Source organism: Rattus rattus, chromosome 11 (assembly GCF_011064425.1).
Source record: "Rattus rattus isolate New Zealand chromosome 11, Rrattus_CSIRO_v1, whole genome shotgun sequence".
NCBI classification, from domain to species: Eukaryota; Metazoa; Chordata; class Mammalia; order Rodentia; family Muridae; genus Rattus; species Rattus rattus.
In genome coordinates this window covers 28860289-28884902 of record NC_046164.1, presented here as the reverse complement: position 1 = coordinate 28884902, position 24614 = coordinate 28860289, and the positions used below count along the sequence as shown (strand labels likewise).

At 39.3% G+C, this 24614-nt stretch overlaps 1 protein-coding gene across 1 annotated transcript in view; it reads right to left on the bottom strand.

Moving 5' to 3' along the window:
- Positions 1-24614, bottom strand: part of Gabrb1 (gamma-aminobutyric acid type A receptor subunit beta1) — a 422689-nt gene that overhangs the window by 72832 nt on the left and 325243 nt on the right. The window contains exon 5 of the mRNA XM_032916107.1: positions 21117-21199. Coding sequence (XP_032771998.1) covers positions 21117-21199 — 83 coding nt within the window. The remainder of the gene's footprint in view (positions 1-21116; positions 21200-24614) is intronic.

Sequence of the window (24614 nt, the reverse complement as noted above, 5' to 3'; positions counted from 1 at the left end):
TCATCCCTCTTAGTCTAAAAATTACATGAATAGTGAAAAATGGGAAAAAAGAACTATAGGAATACTTTAAGGGGGCTTCCAGCCTCTCACTGGACAGTAGCATTCACAGTACTAACATTTGATCTCTTTCAGGCATTGCTGCTGGAGTAGACTGATGATTCTATCACCACCCTAGAGAAGAACATAGAGACATAGATTGTCAACACTGACTACATCCTTAGAAGACATTTGGAAAAATAAAGTTGTTAGTGAAGCTAGGTTGAGATGCTTTTTACTGCTGCCTCTGATGTAGAAAATCTTAGGGGACAATCTGAAGGTCAGAAAGGCACGCTCTTATTAGTTAAGCTAGGACCTTTCATGGTCAGGGAGCAAGGACAACGGCAGCGCTGGCTGACGTGACTCTCACTGAGGCTGCACTGGGGATGAGTGGTTTCTTACACCCATTCCTGCCGTCAGCTTCCTGGATATGATTTTATTAAGAATTGTTGATGAGTAGATATACATTTTGAGGGTTTAAGGTATATATGACTTATTTTTCTATAACAATTTATATTTGTGATTTTTTTTAAAAAAAGATTTTTACAAGATTACCTTCAAAGACAAATAATAAAATAATTACTTCTTTCTTTATAACTGCAAATTGCCACTTGCCAAGTGAGGGAAACTGGCTGAGAAACTACCTTGCTTGCTTACCCTTTGTTAATCTATAACAAGTCGCTTGGTTATGAATGTACATGGGTGTTTTTTTTAAGAATAATTTGTTTTCTTTACCTATACTATGTAACATTATTTCTTGTAAAGGTATTGAAAAACACATTTTTCATAATCATTCACTAGAAGAAAACTAAAATGTAATCACATTATAATTGTATACTGCTTGAAAGATTTTGCTGAGATATGGTATGGTGTGATATGGTATGGTACGGTATGGTGTGGTATGACGTGGTGTGGTGTGGTGTGGTGTGGTATGGTGTAGTGTGGCTGGAACATTGTCTTTCCCATCTATCAACTATGTGTGTGTGTATAAAGTTTGTGCGAATGGAGGTTGGAACATTGTTCCTTCCATCCACCAGTTGCATGTATTTATGTATGTGCGTGTGTGCAGTATTTGGATTCTACTTGCTGGAGCTTTGCTTTGATCACTCTATGTGTGAATATGTGTGTGTGTATATATGTATATATGTGTGTATATGTGTGTATGTGTGTGTGTGTGTGTATTTTTATTTTGTTTGTGTGTGTGTGTGTGTGTGTGTGTGTGTGTGTGTGTGTGTGTGTATGTGTATGTGAATTTTCTCTCTTTCATTCTCTTTCTTGTCAGCCCCAAGGACTTAAAAGAGTTCATATTTTTTCCTGCTGGCCACAGAGAGTGCTGGTCCCAGTAAATTGAGCTTTGTTCCCTCAGAAAAAAATGTCAGCTGAGCAGCTTCTCTCATCGCTGACTGCCTTTGGCAGCAGCCCCTGTAGGTATCCGGATCCACCCGGTCAGCGGCTCTAAGCACTGACCCCTAACAGCTGCCTGCCTCAGTTTACCCACCACATGGATTCCAAAGCCAGAGCCACTGGCAATTCTAACTTATTCCTTGAAAATGTCATGAGTTTGCACAATATTTTTATCGTATCCATTCATCATTTCCTCTCTTCAATTCTTCCTAGTACACTATCTCTTTTATAACCCCTTGCACCCTAATTATTGATGTTCATATACACTTATACACATAGGGTCATCCACTGTGGTGAGCTATGACAAGCATCCTTTCCAAAGGAGAGAGCAGTTCTCTTTCCCTCAACAGTCTCCTACTACCAATGTGTGCAAACCCATGTCTAATCTAGGGGTAGATATTTCACCACACTGTTCTCCATCCTCTGATATTTATATTCTTCCCACATCCTCTTCCAGGATGTTCTAAGAGCCTTGGAGAGGGGTATGGTATACATGTCCCATCGATGGCTGAGCACTCACAATTGCTTATTCTCTGCACAAAGCCTCTTATTTTGCTATCTAGAAGAAACTAGGCCAAAAGAATGAAGTTTCTCTCCATGCTGAGAATATGTACATACATTTGTACATATATATACTCACACACATATGTGTATCTGTGTATGTATATATATATACACATGTCTAATCACATACAAAAGAACACACATGTTATTATTCTCTAGACACTTACTCATTAATTGCCAATATCAGAGATTGATAAGGATTTAGTGGAAATAACTCTGAGGGCATTGAATAATTTTTTTTATAACTCAAGTGCAAACATTGCAGATATTGTTGGCACCCATCTGTAGGATATGTGGCCTATCTATAGGAAAGGCAGTGACTTGTAGTGGGGCTAATACTCTCTGTGACAACAGTGGAAAGAATTGTCACTACAGTAATGGAAAGTTGTCAAAGTGCTTGAGATCACACAGCTTGAGAACACAGGAGATGGTGGGTAAACAGTTCTCCATGTAGAAGTCGCTGATACTGTCATATTTCATCTTAAGGAAGTTTGCTTAGGAGTCACTGAAATAACCTCTAATTCTTCATACTCGCTGGTAGTGAGCTCACTGAAGACACCAGATAAACATAGTTAGAAATTATTTAATACAGATCCATTTTATTCATAACAGAGACAGGCAAGCTTGGGGTATCAACTGTTGCAAGGGAAGGAGACAGGGGCCAGCAGAGAAGAGTGGTTGAGTGCTTTGGTGGCCCTTTTGGCACCTGATTTTGTATGGCTTTGATATGTTTATACATCTTACCTGTCTTAGTTACAGTCTTTATGCTGTGAAGAGACATTATGACAATCTCCTAAAGGAAAGTATTGAACTGGGGATGGTTTACAGGTTCAGAGTTTTAGTCCATTCTTGTCAGGTTGGGAAGCATGGAAGCTTGCACAGAGACATGATGTTGGAGAAGGAGACACGAGTTCTACATCTAGATCCGCAGGCAATAGGAAGAGAGCATGCTAATAGGCCTGGCTTGAGCATCCAAAACCCAGCACCCACCTGCAGTGATACACGTCTTCTAGTAAAGCCACAGCTACTCCATCAAGGCTACACTTCCTAATCACGTAGTGCACTCCCTGTGACTAAGCATTCAAGTGTATGAGTCTACGGGACCATTCCTATTCAAACTACCATGCAGGCTTACTTCTGTCTTTAGAATATTGTCACCTATTGACTTTCTACAACTTCCCTATTCACAGCAGTGAGTGTACGCATCAGCCACACACCAGGCTCACCTCTGCACACAATGTTTTTTTCTTATCAAGCTTAAATTGTGTTTTATGGGACTGTTTTTGCATTGGAATTGTATAATAGACTGTAGGGCACACTAAACCAAGGGTCTTATTTTACCTGGAATACAGTAAAGGCTTTGGGAACTTTGTGAGTGAATGAATAAAATTAAAAGTCTGAATTATTGCTACTAGAGATAATTACTATTAACAATAAGTATGAATTAAGATGGGTTTATGATGTTTTGTTTGATTCTCCTTTTAGGATAAGACTGGACCATTAAATTTCCAAACAAGAAATTTTGAAAAAAAAAAGTCAAAGGATGAATATTTTCTCACTACCATCTTTGTTTCTTCAGGAAATAAAAACTTTATGTAGAGCTGTGTACGGGTCATGGTTTTTGAATGCAGCAAATGATGGATGTTTCCCTTCTAGAATTTAGAATAACTATGGGAAAACTCCTTGTCGCACCAGTTTTATCTCTACCAAGTCATTTGAGCAACCATTAACATAATGGGTCATCAAACACACAGAACAATGCTAAAACTCAACTGCTTAGCTTAGGAACATGCGGTGATCAATACCCTGTCAATGACAGGGACAGAAATGTGCCCTGAGAGTCTTTTAAAAGGATTACAAATTAACCTAAGAGCAACTGAGTCACTGGCCTGTGGATGTGACAGCAAAATGCACAGGAATTTAATGTCAAGTCAAATTACCAGCCCAAACGTTTTTCTACTTGATGATCCAAGATCTAATTTCTATTGATCTATCTTCTAGCGAATGGTCTTGGTAAATCCGAATAAACACTGTTACAATAACATAGGATTGGAGAAGCTAGACGCAAAAACTGTGAAATAGTGTGTCCCATACATCTGGGGTATGAAAGAATCTGACACTTCTAGGAACCCACAAGAAGTAAAAGAGGTGGAAAATGAACTGTCTCAGCCACTCTGCCTTTGAGGCGAAGAGGGCTTTGATTGGCTGGTGATGTACAAAACATTGGCTTTTTAGGTGAAAGCAGCTGATATGGAAGAAAGTGGTTAGGAAGGAAGTGGGCAAGAATGACAGCACTGACAGCAGCAGCCCGGAGCTGAGAGATGGCAAGTGGCAAAACTAAAGGCAAAGGTGCACCCAGCTGGAGAAGAAGCAGGAGCAGGGGCAGGGGCAGGAGTGGGGGCAGGAGGAGGAGCAGGAGCTGGAGGAGGAGGAGGAGGAGGAGGAGCAGGAGGAGGAGGATGAGCAGGAGGAGTAGGAGAAGAGGAGGAGGAGGAGTAGCAGGAGCAGCAGGAGGAGCAGGAAGAGGAGGAGAAGGAGCAGGAGGAGGAGGAGGAGCAGGAGGAGCAGGAGGAGGAGGAGAAGCAGGAGAAGCAGGAGAAGCAGGGTCAGGGTCAGGGTCAGGGGGAGGGTCAGGGTCAGGGTCAGGGGCAGGGGCAGGGGCAGGGGCAGGGGCAGCTCTACTCCAAGCCAAGCTAAGAGCTTGATTGCATTAGTGAGAACCTTGACCACGCTTTATAGTGTAGCTAAAATGCCCTGAGCATAGTGCCGGCGTTTTGCTTGTTGTTTTTGTTTTTATTATTATTATTATTATTATTATTATTATTATTATTATTATTATTACCACCATAGGCAAAATAGGTGATTTATTGTAAGATGGTTGACCAGTATAAACCTTTGTTTTTACCAAAATTTGTTGTAATCAATTCTTCTTAAAAATTTATTCACTTTACATCCTGATTGCTGCCCCCTCCAAGTGCCCCCTCCCACAATCCTTCCTCCCACATCATCCCCTTCTCCTCTGAGAGTGTGGCACCCCTTCCAGTATCCCTCCATGCTGTCACATCAAGTCTCTGCTGGGCTTGGTGTTTCGTCTCCTACTGAGGCCAGACAAGGCAACCCAATTAGGGGAGTATATTCCACAGACAGGCAAATTGTATATTATCTTAATGACATCATGGGGGAGTTGATCTACTTGATTTCAGTCTATCAGCCCTCCATGTTTTCAACCAGTGGGCCTGTTTTCTCAATAACAGGGTCTTCATTCTTACTCTAGTAAAGCCTTGGTTCTTGAAAGGCCTCTCACACCCAAGCTGATTTAACTATTATACCCTTGGTGTTGAGCCTGAAACTTGGTATCCATTGTCATATATCTCATTCTCCCTTCTAGACTTTCCCCCTCTTTTCTTTTCAATCTTATGTCATCTTCCTGATTTCTGCCAGCCCAAGGTTAATTCTTCTTTCCATGGTTAGCCTCTGTGACACCTTCACTCTCACCTCATCTGACACTATGTTCATCTGACTGCCCCTGATGGTCTCTCATCCCTTCACGACTGCAGTGCTGGACCTTGTGCTAGAAGCACCCTCTTCTACACAGTTTCATCTCCTTTCCCTGATTCATTTTCCTTGAAGCTTAAATGGAAAACTCCGCCCTTATATAAATCTATTGTCCCACTTTCTCCAAACCTGACATCATGTAAATAAACAAGTCTAAAGGAGAGCAGGAGCGTGCCCAGGGGTGACAGTGCCCTCGATATGCTCATAAGGACACACCCTTCTCAGACAGTACTAGCTCTCCCTTTACTGGTCTGGATAAATTCATGTTTCTGGATCAGATGTTTTGTCTAAACTTTAGACTTTTAAACTCCAATCTTGATGCTTCTTAAATGTATCATAGGCAATATAAACTTATAAACTTAAAATGTTGAAATGGATTAGTTTCTCCCTGCATTTTTCCTTTCTGCAGGTAATGGCATTTTCTTAGATGTTGACTCATTAAGACTTCTTCTTTGTAAGATTTTGAGTGTCCTCAGAACCTACTTCAAAAAGACCACACATGAATTCTGTTTGGGTGATGTGTATCACAGAGCTGCTAGCTTGTCTCATTTCTGTTATATTTGAATTTTCTTCATTTTCTGCATAAATAGTGCTTCTGGGACTATTTAACATATAGCATAATTCAATCTACCTGTGAATTTCTGTTTTCATAGACTGGATTTTGGATGTTGGAATGATATCCAAGGAATCTTATCTCAGTTTTATCATCAGACTTTGCTACTTGGATTTAACACTTCTGGTCATATTAATATCATCCTTGCATTACTATTGTTATACATATATACTTAGAACAAAAGATAGGTTCTGAAAAATATTTCTATGCATTGGAGGATCTTCAAAACAAATCTTTAAGCAGAGCATCACTGTGATATAATATCAGTAACATAAAGTACTTGATTTTAAATTTGCTGAAACCTAGAAATGAAAATTAACTCTGCTAAAACTTTAATAATCATCACCAAGCTGTGAATTTAGCATATTCATACTTGGTTCTTTTATTATGTCACTAACAAAAAGTTTGTCATAAGTCACCATTGGGTAGGGGCACTTCCTGTTATAGGCAATCAAAATTCAGAGGAAAATGTACCATGCCTTCCCTTTAAAAGAAGCACTGTTTTGGCGTATGTTGCCTGCATACATTCTGAGAAGAAGAGATAAATACTAGTCATGGTCGTAAGTTCAGGGCAGTATGAGTGGGACTTCTGATCCATCAAGTGGATACTCAATGTGTGCAGGTGACAGCTGAGAGTCCACCTCCTCTGCTGTCCAGATGGAGGAAGGCAACGTGGTACTCAGTCTGAATAGTCACTAAGACCTTGAAGCTGATCACTCATCAGAGGTCAACTGCTCGACTTCAGGGAAGAGATTAGATTGCTTAAAAATGAGAGTTAAAATCATCTTCATTCCAGGTTGTAAAATATGCATCATCAAGCAGAGATGGGCTGTATTTCTTTCTTTGTTTCTTTCTTTGTTTCTCTCTTTGTTTCTTTCTTTGTTTCTTTGTTTCTCTCTTTGTTTCTTTGTTTGTTTGTTTGTTTGTTTCTTTCTTTCTTTCTTCTCCTTCTTTCCTTTCCTTCCTTTCCTTCCTTCCTTCCTTCCTTCCTTCCTTCCTTCCTTCCTTTCTTCCTTCCCTCCCTCCTTCCTTCCTTCCTTCCTTCCTTCATTTATTCATTCATTTGGTTTAGTAATTACACCCAAGGAGGACACTTACATCCTAAAGTTACATCGGGGATCAGAGAAGAAATTGCTTTCGTCTGTTTTTGTTTCCCATGAAGCAAGAGCTTTATCATCATGAGAAAGTTTGCAGCCATGACTCTGAATCATCAAAAAGGATGGCACTTTCAAATTTCTCTATTGAGAAAGGTTCTTGTCAAGAATGGTTATGATAAAGCCTGGAAAATGTGTGTTCTTCAGAGTGATTCATGGAACCAGAAGTTCTCCAGACCTGATATGACCTTCAGCTCCTTCCACTAAAAGTTCTCTACATTGTGGACATAAAAGCAACGTAAAAACAAATGGAGCATTTGCCACTTCTCTCTTTATTAAAATGAAATGTCTTATAATAACCTATTTACCCTAACACTGTTTTTCTAATGTGGTCTGATTTCAAGCTCCAAATTTTCAGATGTGAGTATATAACTTAGAGAGTAACTACCAAAACAGGGAAAGTAAAAGGGAAGGGAGAATAGATAGGTGTTATGGAAGGGGTGGGGGAAGGGAAGGTGGAGGGGAATGTTAATATATAGAGGGAAGGAGGAGGGGCAAATAATACTAAGGAGGTTTGATAAAGCCCCAAGGAATCATATTAGCATAAAATAATGAATAAAACAAGTACACACAGGCAAAATCAAGCATCCTACATGAAGTTATTTCACTTGGACTGACAGTGCTCCCCTAAATAGCCAAAGAGTATCTTAACAGAAACTCCAGAACCAGTAATGAGAAACCTCCATTCGAGCTGGTGTTCAGAAAAGCCCAACTGACGCCCCCAAACACTGCTGCTGCTCTTGGTTGCCTCATAGAGGTTGGAAGTAGGTCCGCATTGCTAAAGACACTTCATACTTCAGACACAGGACTCTGAGGATTACGAACTGATTCTAACTGCAAGTCCCCTTCTCCACACTAGCATCTGTAGTACCAGAAAGCACTATGTAGGCTGCCAAGGGAGGAAAGTATCAACTGTGCTATCCAGCTGTGACGTCAACAAACCATAACTACAATCAACATAGAAAGATATCCCTAAAAGTGCAACCATGGCACTCATGTTTTGATGGTTGTCTATTTGGATTATAATATCAATAGAAGTGCTAAATTGGAAGAGGAAAAATAATCTCTCAGGCTCGCACTCACAGACAAACTATAGATTGATGGCTGCTGAGAGGGGGTATTTCAGGAATGTGCCAGTTAATTATGCTTCCAGTACAAAGTAGTCAGTAGTCAGCCCTGAAATCATGTACACACAGCCACAGTAACAGACTCGGCTGATTGTATTTATATATGGCTATATTTATGTTTATGCAACAACAATAACAAAAAGAGGCTAACAATGGGGGCGGGACTGAAGGGGTAGCATAGGTGTTAAAGAAAAGGTCCACGGGAGGGTTCGGAGGGAGGAAAGGAGAAACTGAAATAATTGCATTTTAATTAAACGTGTTTTAATGAAGCAAAGAATGCTGACGGCACCCTGCATTTGAGACTCCCCTCACTATGAGAAGTAAAGCTACAGATGTCAAACACCCAAGGTGCTTCAATTCCGAGCTGATCAGAGTTCAGTGTTTGGGAGCTATTTAGGTCACTAGGAAATGACTTCTCTGTCTCAGTTAATTTAAAACCTAAATTCTCTTGAAGCCATTGCAGAGCAACCAGTGTGACATAGGCCTGCAGCTAATTATGTCAACCACAGTGGGTGGCAGGCAGGCTGGAGAGGTAGATTGAAGAGCACAGGTGAGGCCCTGTTACAGCTAGCTAGATTTTGTTCCCTTCTGCAGAACCTTGCAACTCAAATTGTGGACTATGAACCCTTGATATCAGCACCGTCTTGAAGGTGTTCACAAACTTGGCTTCTGGGATCCTACACAGCCCCACAGAGCCAGGTCTGAGTCTTTATCTTCTCCATGTTTCCAAGTGACCCCTGACATGAGCTGCCAGGAGCTAACAGACACGTTTCCATTTCCTGCTCTGGGGATTATACGGCAGCAGTAAGCAAGCCATGGATGCTTTTGATTTTCTTTCCCAGGAATCGTAGATCAACAGAATATAGGACATGGGGTAGGCTCCTTTTGGGATCAATGCAGTAATGTGGGGGCTGGGTGAGCACTCTCCCCTTCTGAACTATCCACAATTGTTAGCACTTGTAGGGGGGATGAACCCTGATACAGATATTCTTAATTCTGTGCTTGAAACAAATAGATTCAACAAATGATTTCAGTTTGATGCACTGTTTCTGAAAAGCCTATAGTGACATATTTATTCAACTATAAAGTTTTGCTAGCTCTCTTTTTCCCCTTACATGAGAGAGAATTTCACTGCAGTGGATAGTATCCATGATCCTCTCTCCAAAGAAATTTTCCATCCCAGAGGCTCATTACATAAATTCTTGTCTTATTTATCACACTTATATTAATGAGTCTTATACATATTTAAATTAAAGTAGCAACCTATAAACAAGTTAACCTTCATGCGTATGCATATAGACATTATTTATGTGTGTTGGTGTACATGTGTGCATACACACATGTGGACACACAGACTGCCTCAGGTGTTGATCCTTAGGCACTGTCCACAAGTTTTTCGGTATATCTCACTGGCCTTGGGCTCATCAAGAAAGCTAGGCTGGCTATCCAGAAACCCCCAGGGCTCTCCCTGTTTCCGTCTTCAGCAGTGGGATTCCAAGCAGTGTGTACACTGCACTAGACATTTTTTAAAAAGTGGGTTCTGGACATTGAACTGGGATCCTTGTGCTTGCTATGCTGGCACTATACTGACTGAGCTATATCTAAGCTGGTTGATTATCTATATCTATATATATATCTATATCTATATCTATATCTATATCTATATGTATGTGTGTGTGTGTGTGTGTGTGTGTGTTTGAAGCAAAGAATCCATTGTACAATGTAGTCAATCTACTTGTCAATCTGTTTCAAAGCATGTGCTTTTGAAGAACAAAAAACAAAAACAAACAAACAAACAAACAAACAGAAAACAGAGGCTTCTGTTATGGCAAACACTAAATAGTATCTTGACAGTTTCCCTTTGATCTGGTCAGTGATTCCTTCCTCCGAACCAGCTATTTTTTGCCAAAATTTCTTCTTCTGTTTCTATGTTTCCATTCTGCTTCCCATTTAGAGAACCCCAACAAAAGACAAAGTATATGTCTGTGTCTTTTCCCAGGTTTGTAGATGCTTGTTCATGTACATACTTATGAACACATTGAATTTGGAATCTCTAAGATGATTGAAGCACACAGGCCCAGAACTACACAGACTCAGGGGCTCTATGTGTAGTGATGTAGGAGAAAAAGGAATTATGATTGTTGTGGTATGTTTTACTTACAGGAGTGGTCCAGTAAAATCATGTTAATTACTAATATAGATCACCATTTAGTGTCTCTGGCAAGAAAGCCAGAAAATAACAGCCCCTATAAGAGTTGAACTGGTCCCCCTGAAAGTCACCAGTGTAATTAGACAACCAGAGAGAAGAACCTGACAAGGGCAGAGATATTTTTCTTAAGAAGCCATAATATTAAGTCTTAGATGAACAAGTCAGATTGAGGTAAAGTCCCATTGATAATATTAAGGCTTTGAGATTTAATAAGTTAGCATCTTGACTCGTCGAGTCCATTTTCTGTGTGATGAGAACTCGATGGGATCTTTGTAAAGTCCCCAACCATAGTGTGTAATCAATAATATCAGCTGTCATTATTATCACAAGTTTGGATCTCAAGCGAATTGAACTCCTAAGTTAACACAGCTTTCTAATGCTAGATGATTAGATATTCACCATGAATGCTGTCTTTAATTAATCTTGGTAATATTTAGATGAAACGGTGAGTCTTACTGTATATTTCTATAGTGCATTTTGATTGTGCTAATAGTAAATGGTTAAGCTTTCTAATATTAAAAAGAAAGTAGCTGACATTTTCAGAAGCTGAAATATGTCATATATCTATCTCTCTCTATATATATAAATAAAACAATCTATACTGTTTTCCCATATATGGAAAATAAATTGTTTATAATGTCAACTTGAATAGCTCTGAGGATCACTTTATCAGAAAATTGATTGCAAAACTAATTTTTCTACTCAGAACTCTATTTCTCCACTGAATTATGTGTTAGCTTGCAAAAGATTGGAGAATTTGGAGGGAGAGGGGGAGGGTGAGAGGTCTGGGGAAAGAGAGATGGAGAGAAAGAGAGAAAAGGAAGGAAAGAGGGAGAGGGAGAGGGGGAGGGAGAGGGAGGGGGGAACAAAAAAGGAGGCTGGATAGAGGAATAAATTAATTCAGAAAAATTTCCCATCCTCCAGCCACCACCCTCTACTCATCAAAAAAGCTTACAGGCACTAAAATTTATTAATATTTCTAAGAACATAATTTGGAATATTCATTTTCATTATGTAGCCTACTGAATATGACAAAATCAAATTTATCTAAGGAGATATCCATGGCTGCTAATTTCCTTGACAATGCGGACACGAAGCAAGGGAATCCATGAATCATTCATGAAGTTCAATTTACTTCTCTTAGTTTTTAGTGTTTAATAACCATGAATAGAAAGCATGCAGGGCATGGTAGATCTTATTTTTAAATTATTTTCAGATGGAAATGAATGATTTGGCAGGGAGAGATCAAGTAAGAATGGTGCTAGGGTTTCTGCTGTTATGCACCACACATTGCATATTTTTCTTGTATTTATATATTCGTGCATTCATAACCCTTCCCCTATGTTCAGCTTAGCTTAATACATCAGAACCACTTCAATACTAACATTATTTAGGCAGGTGCATAAAAATAATTTACTGATGAATGAATGAAGTCCAGGAGTTCTAGTTTGGGGGTTGAAAGAGACCCTGAAGGTTGTAAAATAAAACTGGTCTCCTACTGAGGATATCTACTGCATTGTTAACGGTAGGCAGCCATTTCCAATTTAATTGCCATGTCTCCCTGGGAAAAGAAGTTTTCATCTTAGGCAGGAACTTACTTCATGAATAGCCACTGTTACTTATTTGAAATGACTTCTCTTAAATTCTAAATCTCCCTTACAGAAATCCCCGAGCGCTACTTGAACCATGTGGGCTCAGAACTCATGACGCGTTAGTCAGATACAATAGAATGCATCTATACTGGCATGCTAGCTTGGTTTTGACTGGAATTAACTGGATCATGTGGTGCTTAAGTTATATGACCTCTGGCTGTTCTTTACCTCTGTGAGATTCTTTACCTAAGTCAGTAGAATGAGGCAAACAGATTGCCTTTCCAATATTGGACCTTTCCCAATTACCTAAATATTTGAATAGAAGAAAAAACCCTGACTCTTCTCAGTGAATTTCTCCTGCTTTCCCTCAAGCTGGACATCAGCTTCGTTCATCCCCACCTTTGGACTGACTGGTCACACTGGTTCTACCTGGGTCAGTTGGCTTTGGAGCTGAGTGGCTGTTTGTTCTTTGGTGTTTGTATCAGGATGGGAACTACCATTAGCTCTTGAGGTACTGACTCCTCCCGCATATCTTGGGATTTGCCAGCCTCTAAAATTGCATGGTCCGAGTCTGTATAAATAATTTATATCTCCGTATCTGTCTTGGCTCCTTTCCTTCTTCTCTATTCTTTATTTTCCTGCAGAATCCCATTTATCACACTTTGTAGACTTTTGTCTCCTGTATCACACTGCTTAAAATATCCAGAAATGGTGGTTATAGCTCTCTAAATTTTTTTTCCTTAGGGCCCTGTTTACTCAGTCTAAATTAAATTATCTTAATAAGGTTTTTAATTTAGGGCCCATTCTTGATTCGTTTATAGAATTACTTGGGTCTGATGTCTGGACATAGTGACTATTTTGAGTTTATTTATAAGTGTTGTTATATTACATTACATAAATAAAACATAGCACTTCAATTCTGTAAAAATATCAATTTCTTACAGTAGGTTAAGTTGCTGGGTATAGATTCTTTTTTATCTGTCATGTTTGTGGGTGAGAAAACAATTTTATTTTATAAAATTTGTTTTATAATCAAACATTGCTTGGAGTTCTGTGTACCCATTGCTACAAACGAGCATTGAAGTAGAATAGTACCATTGTGTGACTAACAGACTGAGTGGTCCATTAACTTAGTACATGAGGACAATGCTTTTATTATAGAAACCCTAAGAAAATAACCAGGTGTCACTGAATTTTACCATTGCCTGATGACTTCATGCTAGTTTATACAGGTAATGTGTAGGCAGTTTATGGATCATGATAAGGCAAAATCATAATGTTAATCATTGAAGGAATTAGAATACTAGCTTTTCTTCTATTTTGCTCTTGGGTGACACATTCATAATAATTTTGAGGTATTTTTTTCTTTTATTGGATATTCTCCTCCAGAAACCCGCTATCCCCTCCCCCTGTTTCTATGAGGGTGCTCCCTTACCCACCAACCTACTGCCTCCCACCTCACCACCCTGACATCACCCTACACTGGGGCATCGAACCTTGACAGGACCAAGGGCCTCTCCTCCCACTGATGCTGACAAGGTCATCCTCTGCTACATATGCTGTTAAAGCCATAGGTCTATCCCTGTGTTCTCTTGGGATGGTGGTTTAGTCCCTGGGAACTTTGGGGAATTTGGTTGGTTGTTCTTCTTATGGGGTTGCAACCCCCTTCAGCTATCTTCAGTCGTCCTTTCTCTAACTCTTCCTTTGGGGACCCCATTCTCTGTTCAATGGTTGGCTGTGAGCATCCACCTTTGTATTTGTCAGGCTCTGGCAGAGCCTCTCATGAGACAGCTATATCAGGCTCCTATCAGCATGCACTTCTTGGCATCAACAATATTGTCTGGTTTTGGTGTCTGTGTATGGGATGGATCCCCCAGTTGGGGCAGTCTCTGAATAGCCTTTCCTTCAGTCTCTGCTCCACACTTTGTCTCCATATATCCCCCTGTGAGGATTTTTGTTCCCTCTTCTAAGAAGGTCTAAGCATCCACACTTTGGTCTTTCTTCTTGAGCTTCATGTGGTCTGTGAATCATATCTTGGGTAGTCCGAGCTTTTGGTCTAAAATCTGCTTATCTCCAAGTTCATACCATGTGTGTTCCCTTTGATTGGGTTACCTCACTCAGGATAATATTTTCTAGTTCCATCCATTTGCCTAAGAATTTCATGAAGTCATTGTTTTTAACAGCTGAGTAGTACTCCATTGTGCAGATGTACCACATTTTCTGTATCCATTCATCTGTTGAAGGACATCTGGGTTCTTTCCAGATTCTGGCTGTTATAAGTAAGACTGCTATGAACATAGTGGAGCACGTGTCTTTGTTATATGTTGGAGCTTCTTTTGGGTATATGCCCAGGAGAGGTATAGCTGGGTCCTCAGGTAGTACTATGTCCAATTTTCTGAGGAACTGTCAGACTGATTTCCAGAGTGGTTCTACCAGCTTGGAATCCCACCAACAATGGAGCAGTGTTTATCTTTCTCCACATCCTCACCAACTTCTGCTGTTACCTGAGTTTTTGATCTTAGCCATTCTGACTTGTTTGAGGTGGAATCTTAGGGTTGTTTTGCTTTGCATTTCCTTGATGACTAAGGATGTTGAACATTTCTTTAGATGCTTTGAGGCCATTCCATGTGCCTCAGTTGAGAATTATTTGTTTAGCTCTGTAGCCCATTTTTTAAAAAGGGGTTATTTGATTTCATGGAGTCTAACTTCTTGAATTTTTTGTATATATTGCATTTTGAGGTAATCTTAAGGCACACATATGAAATTGAATGAAGGAAGGAGTGCTGGATTGCAGGTTCAATATGAGGAGTTGAAACTGCTCTTATATTTGAAAATTAAAGCAACTCATCAAAATTTATTGGTGATACTTATAAAATACATTATCCTTACAGACCTCTTACCAGAAATTAATCTTGGTTTTAACAAATGGGTAGTGAACCATGTAATGAACTCTTTCCTTTTACTTTTTAATCAGCCGGGCAAAGGATCAATAAAATTTGGAATGAAAAAGTACTACCAAGTACTACATTCATCTTAGTCCCTAGGGGATGTGTAGATGCTAAAACTATGCACTGTATAAACAGCAGAGATTAATACCCCAAAGCTTTAATAGTTCTGCACTCTAGGAGGTCCAAAATGAAGGCAATGATAGGTTCTGGTGTCTGGTGAGGATTCATTTTCTCTTTCATATTATCATATGAAATTCTGGTTATGTCCTAATATACTGAGTAGAAGGGACAAGGGAACTCTCTGGGAAATACCTTCTTTAAAGTGAGCTCCACTCATCATCCTAACGTTATCATCTCATCGCTCTGATGAGTAGGTTCCAATGTGAGTTTAGGGAGGCACAAACATTTAGAACATAGGAAAGCAGCACCAGCACCAGGAGTGACAGCAGCAGCAACAACAGCGGCAAAATAAAGCAGAGTATTTTGAAAGAAACTGGGGCTTCTTTGAATTGAAATATTCCATCCAGGAGGGAGATTCTTTGAGATTTAGAAAGGAAACCAAACTTACAAGGCTTAGGAAGTAAACTAAACTCACAAGTCTCAGGGAAGTTTAAAACTTACAAGATTCACAAGGACCGTACCCAAGTTTATCTAAGTGGTACTAAATGCTGAGATGTGGTACTGAGCAGTTGTGCTGACTGCAAAGCGTCATGCAGAGGTTTCCAGGGATGCTAGCTCTGTGAATCATCATCCCCCATGCTGGGCAGGCCTTTCAGAGATGCATTTGTGTCACCTAAAATCCTCACACATGAGTAACTTCTACAAGTAACCTCAGTAGACTCACTGAATCCTTAAACTGGAGTTGGATGGATTGGTTTCTTTGGTCTGTCATTGGTATCCTCATCTGAGGCGAATAAATGTATGTTCACATTGTTCTAGAAAAAGTCACACAAAACCCATCCCCAGGGTTATAATAGCACTAAGCAATTGCCAGTGAGAAAGGACTCTTTAGCCAGCAGAATCACTCCAAGGCATAGGAGCTCCAGGGCTATAGCTCTAATGAACTCACCTATTCTGGGGTGAGCTTTTTGATGATTTTCTCCCTTTAACTCCACTAAGAAACCTAAAAGACTTAGTTCAACAATCTGGACATGAGTAGACTTTGTTTTTGGTCTGCCAAGGGTGCCCTATGCGAGAAGAACAGACATTTGTTCATGCCTCCCTACCCTGAAACATGGGTGTTGCTAAGAGTGTTGGAGAATAAGAAGGGTTAAATATGGGTGAGAACACAGATTTCAGATTGGAAATTGGTTTCTACTTATTTGAATGTAGTAAGAGGTGACACCCTATGCTCAAAGTGAGAGGGAAAGATTAAAAAGTTCCCTTAATTTTGATGCAGAAAGTGGAAAAAGCCATCCTAATAATTCTCCATGACTCTTATCCTAAGACCTATCTAATTCCACAAGGCCCGTGGCTATCCACCCTTCATATGGTAACCTTATTGATTTCAAGTTCAAATCCTCTTCATACGAAATTTTTTGATTGATTTATCCAGATGCTACAGCTTCATTTTATGGAATCCGAGGCTATAACGCTATTATTCTGCTCCAAGTTCAAGTACGTGTTCAGTTTAACAAGACTTTATGGCCTTTGGAATTTTAATTGATTAGATGGCATTAAAATAAGCAAAACAGTCTCTTCTTCAGCCAAGAAAGATGCCCAAAGGAAAGAAGGCCAAGGGGAAGAAGATGGCCCCAGCCCCTGCTGTCATGAAGAAACAGGTGGTAAAAAAGGTGGCCAATCCTCTGTTTGAGAAAAGGCCCAAGGACTTCGGCATTGGGCAGGACATCCAGCCCAAAGGAGATCTCACGCGCTTCGTCAAACGGCCCTGCTACAACTGGCAGTAGCAGCAAAGCGCCATCCTCCATAGGCGACTCACAGTACCTCCTGCCATTAACCAGTTCCCGAGGCCCTGGACAGGCAAACAGCGACTCAGCTGCTTAAGCTCGCCCACAAGTACAGCCCAGAGACAAAGCAGGAGAAGAAGCAAAGGCTGCTGAGAAGAAAGCTGCGGGCAAAGGGGACGTCCCAACTAAGAGACCACCTGTCCTCTGAGCAGGGGTCAATACAGTCACCACCTTGGTGGAGAACAAGAAGGTCCAGCTGGTGGTGATTGCCCGTGATGTAGACCCCATTGAGCTGGTGGTTTTCCTGCCTGCCCTGTGTCAAAAAAAATGGGGTGGCCTACTGCATCATCAAGGGGAAGGCCAGGCTGGGGCGCCTGGTCCACAGGAAGACGTGCACCGCTGTTGCCTTCACACAGGTTAACTAGGAAGACAAGGGCTCTGGTTAAGCTGGTGGAAGTTATTAGGACTAATTACAAGGACAGATAGGATGAGATCCACCACCAATGGGGAGGCAACGTCCTGGGTCCTAAGTCTGTGTCTGGCATTGCCAAGCTGGAAAAGGCAAAGGCTAAAGAACTGGTCTCTAGGGCTGGAGAAATGGCTCAGTGGTTAAGAGCACTGACTGCTCTTCCAGAGGCCCTGAGTTCAAATCCCAGAACCCGGCTTACAACCAATCTGTAATAAGATCTGATGCCCTCTTCTGGTGTGACTGAAGACAGCTAAAGTGTACTTATATATAACAAATCTTAAAAAAAAAAAAACCAAAAAACAAAAAACAAAAAACCTCCCCACTAAACTGGGTTAAATGTGCATTGGTAAGTTTTTTGTACATAAATATCATTATAAAATTAAGAAAAAGTAAGCAAAATGTCTTTAATTTGTCTCAAAGGACCCAACCAAGGAAAGCATTATCCCAGCCTTAATGGGATGCACATACAAACGAGTAAATTCTGAAATGTAGGCAATGTTCCCACTTGGTTAGTCACCGAAAAGTTTGATTAGCTCAATCTTATATTGAGCAATGTCTACTTTATAATTCTTATGATCTAACTGACATTAGACTCACTAAGCTGAGCTGTAGTCCAACATGTTATCAATAGGGGAGGAGCTATTTCATAAAATGCCACAGTTGTTTATGGAGAGTTAAAAACCACAAAGGAATAACCAGTATTAAGGTTAAGAACAAGCAAAGCAAGCAAAAGTCAGCAAATAAATATAGACTCCATATTTTTGGCATCTTTTCCTGCACGACATAATAGTTTTATTCTTAATATTTTACATTTCTTTACATCTGATAGTCAACAGTTAAGATAAAAACATTTTAAGCATACTGTAGAGCTACACAGCACTGAGCCTTCTGGGTGATAATGTGGACGTGTCTTCAATGGAATCAAGGACTGCTCAGTTTGCTGACTCTGTAAGATATCCTAGCCTCCCTTTCAGCTACAAATATTTGGCACTTGACCTAGGAGCCAAATTCTGCTTCAGTTTCTAGGATCAGTTCTGACCTTTGGCAGAGACAATATTGGGAAATCTAGACCGGTCTTGCCTTTGCTGGGTTCCTGTCCGTGCTGAGAGCAGCTGTAACAGTCATGGAGCCTGCTTCCCTCCTCACCTGTTTATGGCAGAGGTCTGTAGTGAAGTAGAACTGGGCTTGTAAAAGTACCTGGGTTTGACTTCCCATCCCTCCATAGTCCCTGCCTTTGGTTAGCTCAGTTCTTTGCATCTTAGATACTGTAACGCTCAGATGTTGTTACAATGCTTTTATTAGAGAGGTGTCCTATGGTTCTGTGCTGTTCGCTTAACACAGAATGCAATGGGCTCAGTTCTTGTTTAGGTTTTAGTTTCTATCACGTCCCTGCTTCTACAGATCCTATTTAGGCAATATTTAATTTCTCTTTGTTGCTGTAAAATTATTAAAAATAAAATGGTGTCTTTTGTCCCCACTAGATCTGGCACCACAGTGCCCCAAGGTATCTGGTAGATATCTTAATCTTAGTCAGCAAAGCCACTCACCTGCTTTGCTCCATCCCATATCACACGGCCGATGGCCTTTCTCTGAGCCTGGCAGCAACCTCTCCGCCCATCCAGTTCCCAAGGCAGGCTGCCACCATGCCATAAATATACATCTCGATTCTGTGGCAGCTGCCACATACTCTCTTAAACTTAAATGGCCACAAGAAAGAACACACAACACAATAACCTCTGATCCTATTGATAAAATTGCCTACCTAAACATACAAACCCCTATACACATCCATCCTTTAAGAATATTCATAACAACCTGTAAATACACATCTGTCTCCATGTTCTCTCGATGGCTTCCTCTCTCCAGTCTCCTTCCGTTCCAGTCTCCTCCTCTTCCCTCAAACTTTTCTCCTGCCCATCCTTCCTTCTCATCCAATGACAGGCCTCGTTCTATCTTGTACCTGCCTTCACCTGTATGACATCCTACATGACTTATTTATTATTTTGATCATTACATAGTATGATGAATGGGTTGAAAGGTTACATACTTTCCTGTTTGAATAAAGAAATATGCTATCTTTAGAAAAATGTCAATCTACAAAGTAGAAAAACTCACTATGCATTGTAGAAAATATGAATTTTGAGAGAATATGCTGATAAATTTTAATACAGAATCAATTCAAGTTCTTTGCAAAATTCATTGCTCCTTAATCGAGTGATGAATGCCAAGAATCTTAGAATCTCTTCTGACAGTTTCAGAACACAACATTTTCCAAAAGAAGCCAAAGTTTAAGAAAGTCACAAAAATCAGTGGACAGATAGTCAAAGGTGACTGGAATCCGTATCTGTCACCAGGCTCTCAGCTATTCTCCTATTTCTACCCCAGTGTTAAAGGTACCAATTCATTTACTGAACCAAAGTTATGTTTTATTTATAAAGTATTATCTGTCATTAATGAATTATCATGTTTATATTTCCAATTTGGTGATTTTGGTGTGCAAACCAAGTCACCACTAACACTTTCATAAGTAATGCCTTTTAGTATTTACCAGGTTCTTTATGATCTTTAACATTAAACTATTAATTGAAGAGAATTTCTAATTTTCTTATTCATTCCACTGGTAGTAGGATGATGACCATGTTAAAACCTAGGACTATCTCTATAGGGACAGTTTTACTTCTATGTAATGATACTACAAAGTTGACGTAACTGTTTAATAGGACAGTCAAGAAACAATTTATTCTTCAATAATACTGTCAGGCTAGCTGGCAGTTTTTCATTTCCCTTTCCTTCTTGGCATTTAGCTCTAGGAAGTATTTTAGACACCCAAAATACGTATCTGCTGGTTTCTCACTTTTGAGTGAGTAATAGAAGGAACTTTGGTATATTTTCATGACTCTCAAAATCAATAAATCATCTGTCTCTACTCTCCACATGGGCTCAAATGCCCACTGGTTGAAGGCCAGAAAACAACGGCACAAGGGTAGCTTGTCAGGTTAGATCTTAGTAATTAATGTGTTCATGTTATGAAGAAAACAATTAATGAAAAACATCCTTATAATGCAGACCAAAATCAGCCCACAGCCATGGAAAACATTAATGCTTTGACCTAAAGCATGAGTCCACTGAAGTGTGATTTATGGTTATGTATTTTTCACTAATAAAAACACACCTTTAACCCAGTGCTCTCACAGTGTTCTAAATACCATTTACAATCCTTCAGGTTAACAGATGAGTAAATGTTTTCTTTTCTCATCCACTGAAGTTTGAATACTGGAAAGTTAGGAGAGAAGGTGAAGAAGGCATGACTTTATAAATTTATGAATTAAAATAAACAGACTTTCCTTAATTGGCTAAAGAGATAATGTCACTGAAATGACCCTTGAACCATCAATACTAGGGAAAATGCCACTGATTGTGAATTTCTTGAAAAGGTGGCTGCTAAAAATATTCCAGTGCCAATTAACTCAGAGAAGGATTGGATTTAATTGGGTCAAGCAAACATCCCTCTTTCTCATCCCCTTTGCAAGTAACTCACAACTTTCGATCTCCAAGGTGCAGTTTTGCTCATCCAGAGGGTATCTTCGCAGATCCATCATGCAAGCTGCAGTGGTTGTGATCCTACAAGGTGAGAGAGAACGACATGATATAAGTGGGAACTTTTCACGGACACACAGAGACCATCCAACAAGCAAGTGTAAATTAAACGTTTTAGGTGGTGAAATTTTATTTCTAAGCCTTCTAGTCCCAAATCATGGTTACTAAATGGTTGAAAATTTAGAAGTTCCTAGGAGACCACCATAAATGTACAGCAGTAGAGTAGAAAACCTAGATAAAGAGATAGAAATGGATACATTTCTAGAGAGTTGCAAATTCAAGGAGAAACAAAATGTGAGTATTGCAAAGTGTGGAGTTTAGATTAGTGATCAAAACTTTAACAAAAAGGAATCAGGACCATATGGCTACACTCAAAGAGAATTTGGTGCTAACTCTTCTCAATCTCTTTCAAAAATCAGAAGAGCACACACTCTGTTTCTGTGTTGGTGTATAATACAACAAAGCACACACATACTTTATGAGGTATGTACCCTTCAATTCCTAAAGTAATCAAAGGCATAGAACAGAAAAGAAAACTTTAAGTCAGTATTTCTTATGAATATTTAATTTAACTCCCTGCATTAGACCAAATTTAACAATTCATTAAAATGATTAGATGGTGTAATACACAGCATAACTATTCTAATGTGCAAATGTTTACAAAATAGTCAGCCAAACATTAAAAATTATTATGATGTCAATGAAAGAATGTCAAAGGCAAGATTAATTAACATACTACACCATAATGACAAAAGAAAACCCACATGATCATCTCAGGAGATGCAGAGAAATCAAAATCTCTACTTCTAAGGTCTGGAACAAAGCAAAGATGTCCAATACTGTTACACACAGATTAATTGCACACAGATTAGCAGTCCTAGCCTCATGTTAGAAGGGAATAAGTAACATTATATTGGTTGTAGATGGTCTTCCCATATAGACAGACAGAGTGAAGAGTTCACCAAAAAAAAAGTATTGAAGCTGGAATATGGATCACACAAACCGACAGGATACAAAATGAGTGTGAAAAATCAATGGTGTTGTCTGTATAATACACCAACACAGAATCTCCAAAAAGAAAATTAGGAGAAGACTTCTGTTTACTCAAGCAACAAGATACGTAGGATTTGACTTAGCATTGGAGAAGAAAGACCTGTATGCTGAAAACTATAAAACCTTCATGAAGAAAAGCTGAAAAGACAAATAATTGGGGACCATGCTCCTCAGTCAGACTTAGTGTTCTCAAAATGAATGACAAAGTATTCTCTCTATATCTGCCAAAATGCCAATTGATATCTTTTCAAAGATTTTATTGCAGTCGGATATGCATGTCATTAAACTTACCCTTTTAGCCAGTCGCTTATCTTTACAAAAATAGAAGAAACAATTTTAAAATTCACATGGAACAATAAAAAATGGCTGGTAAGTTACCAAAAATTACACTGAGCAAGAGAAGCACAAACAATGATAGGCTCTCTGTGCTTTGCTCATTTGACGCACTCACTTTTTTCCTTTTTAAGTTGTAGCCCTCAGGTGTTATATGCTACCACTTTGCAGTTCTGATTTGTACTATGCTTAGAATTGTTGAGTATATGTCTGTTGACTCTAATGTTTTTTTTTATTGGAGCTTTTGTACATTTTATAATAGAGATAATTATATTTTTGTTGGGATTGTTATTTTGGGTATTAACCATCTATAAAATACATAGATTGCAAGCATTTTCTCCTATTATGAGTTGATTATTATTATTATTTTTTAGTTTGTATTAATCCAAAGTGTTTGATTTTGCTTTTGTTGTCTGGAATTTTTGTTTTATGGCTATTACCAAGTTCAATGCCACACTTTCCCCTTGTGTCCTGTTGGTACTTCCTTTTCTATGTTTGAATCTTTGACTGACTTTTGGTTTATTTTATATATTTTGAGCTAGTCTCTGAATTTGCTGGAACATTTTGGATGCGGTTATTTAGTATTTAAAACCAAATTTGTTGAAGAGACCATCTCTTCTCTTTGTATGTTCTTGGTGCCTTTGTTGGTCAGCTGACTGTAGCTATGTCTTTATATCTGGGAACTCTGGTCCTACTCATTTATGTGCTTGTTTTCAAGGACACTCTTAGATTTTTTGTTTATTTTAAAATTGTATTATAATTTGATGTCAGAAAATGTGATTCTTTGGCTTTGAGCTCAACATCTACTGATTATGAGGCCAGCTTTGAGTTTTTCAGTCTTTGTTACAGTGAGGTAAGTTTCTTTTATGCCTAGGTATTGAAAGTCTTTGTTGTGAAAATGTATAGAATTTCTCCTGCATCTTTTGGGAAGATCATTAGGTTTTGTTCTTCATCCTGTTGATGAAGGTATCCTACGCTTTGATTTGTATATGTCCAACAACCCCCCTATTCTTGAAATAAATCGTACTTATTTCCGATGAAAAAATTTTTAGTGTGATGTTGAATTTGATGATATTTTATTTTATCCATTATTAATGTAATTAATTCATTACAAAGACATCACAGTACAGCTGTAGAAAACTTTGTAGTTCGGGTTAACTTTCACTTTTATATTCATTAATGGTGTGAGCTCAGGTGGCCTAAATGAGCTCCATTAGACTCAGTGCTGTAGCGGTAAATATTACAGAAAAGGTAACCTTTTATCCCACGCTTGTGACATCACGTGACTCAACATGGCGCTAGGCCCCCCTCTTAGAAAATAAAACTTTCTCAGGCTGAAAAATCTTGAGTTTTTAGTGGATTCTTGACTAACACGCTGGTTTGACATTTGTGGTAAGTATTAAAAAGGCGTGAACCTTAACACATTTAAGTATTCAAGGCTTATACCCAGTCCTTTACTGCTATTAAAAAACTAATCTGAGATGATTAAACATGTGAGTTAAGGGCCAGATAGCAACTTCCTGGCTCTAAGTTTATTGTTAGAGTGCTTTCAAGATAATTTATTAGGATAGTTAACAGTCAACAGTCCAGATTACTTACATAGTTAGTTTTCAAAAAATGTCAGAGATCCTCAGAATGTGACATTTACTGTTATCTACTCACTTGTTGAGACATAGCTGCTCCTAACAGCTCCCCATTTGTGGACAGAAAAAGCAGCTGAGCATCTCTACCTCCAGGTGAGGTACATTGTGGCTCCGTGGCCACTGGGCAGAAATTGCCTGTTTCTCCTACAGATCTGCACTGTCCTCAAGAGGACACAATTTACAGGTTAGGACAGCTTAGTTCTGCCGAGACAGAATGAGCTAATCTTTATTCCCGTGTCACTGAGGTCTGTCAGATCCCTGGTCAGAAGGCTGAAAACTGATGTTCTTCTGTTTCCAACAGGGGACTGAACCGGCAGACAGTTGTCTCTTCAATCTGCCTCAGTTCTGGAAGCCATGTTAGGCTTTTTATATTTTCAGATAAAATTGGTTGTTCTCAGATTTCTGATGGG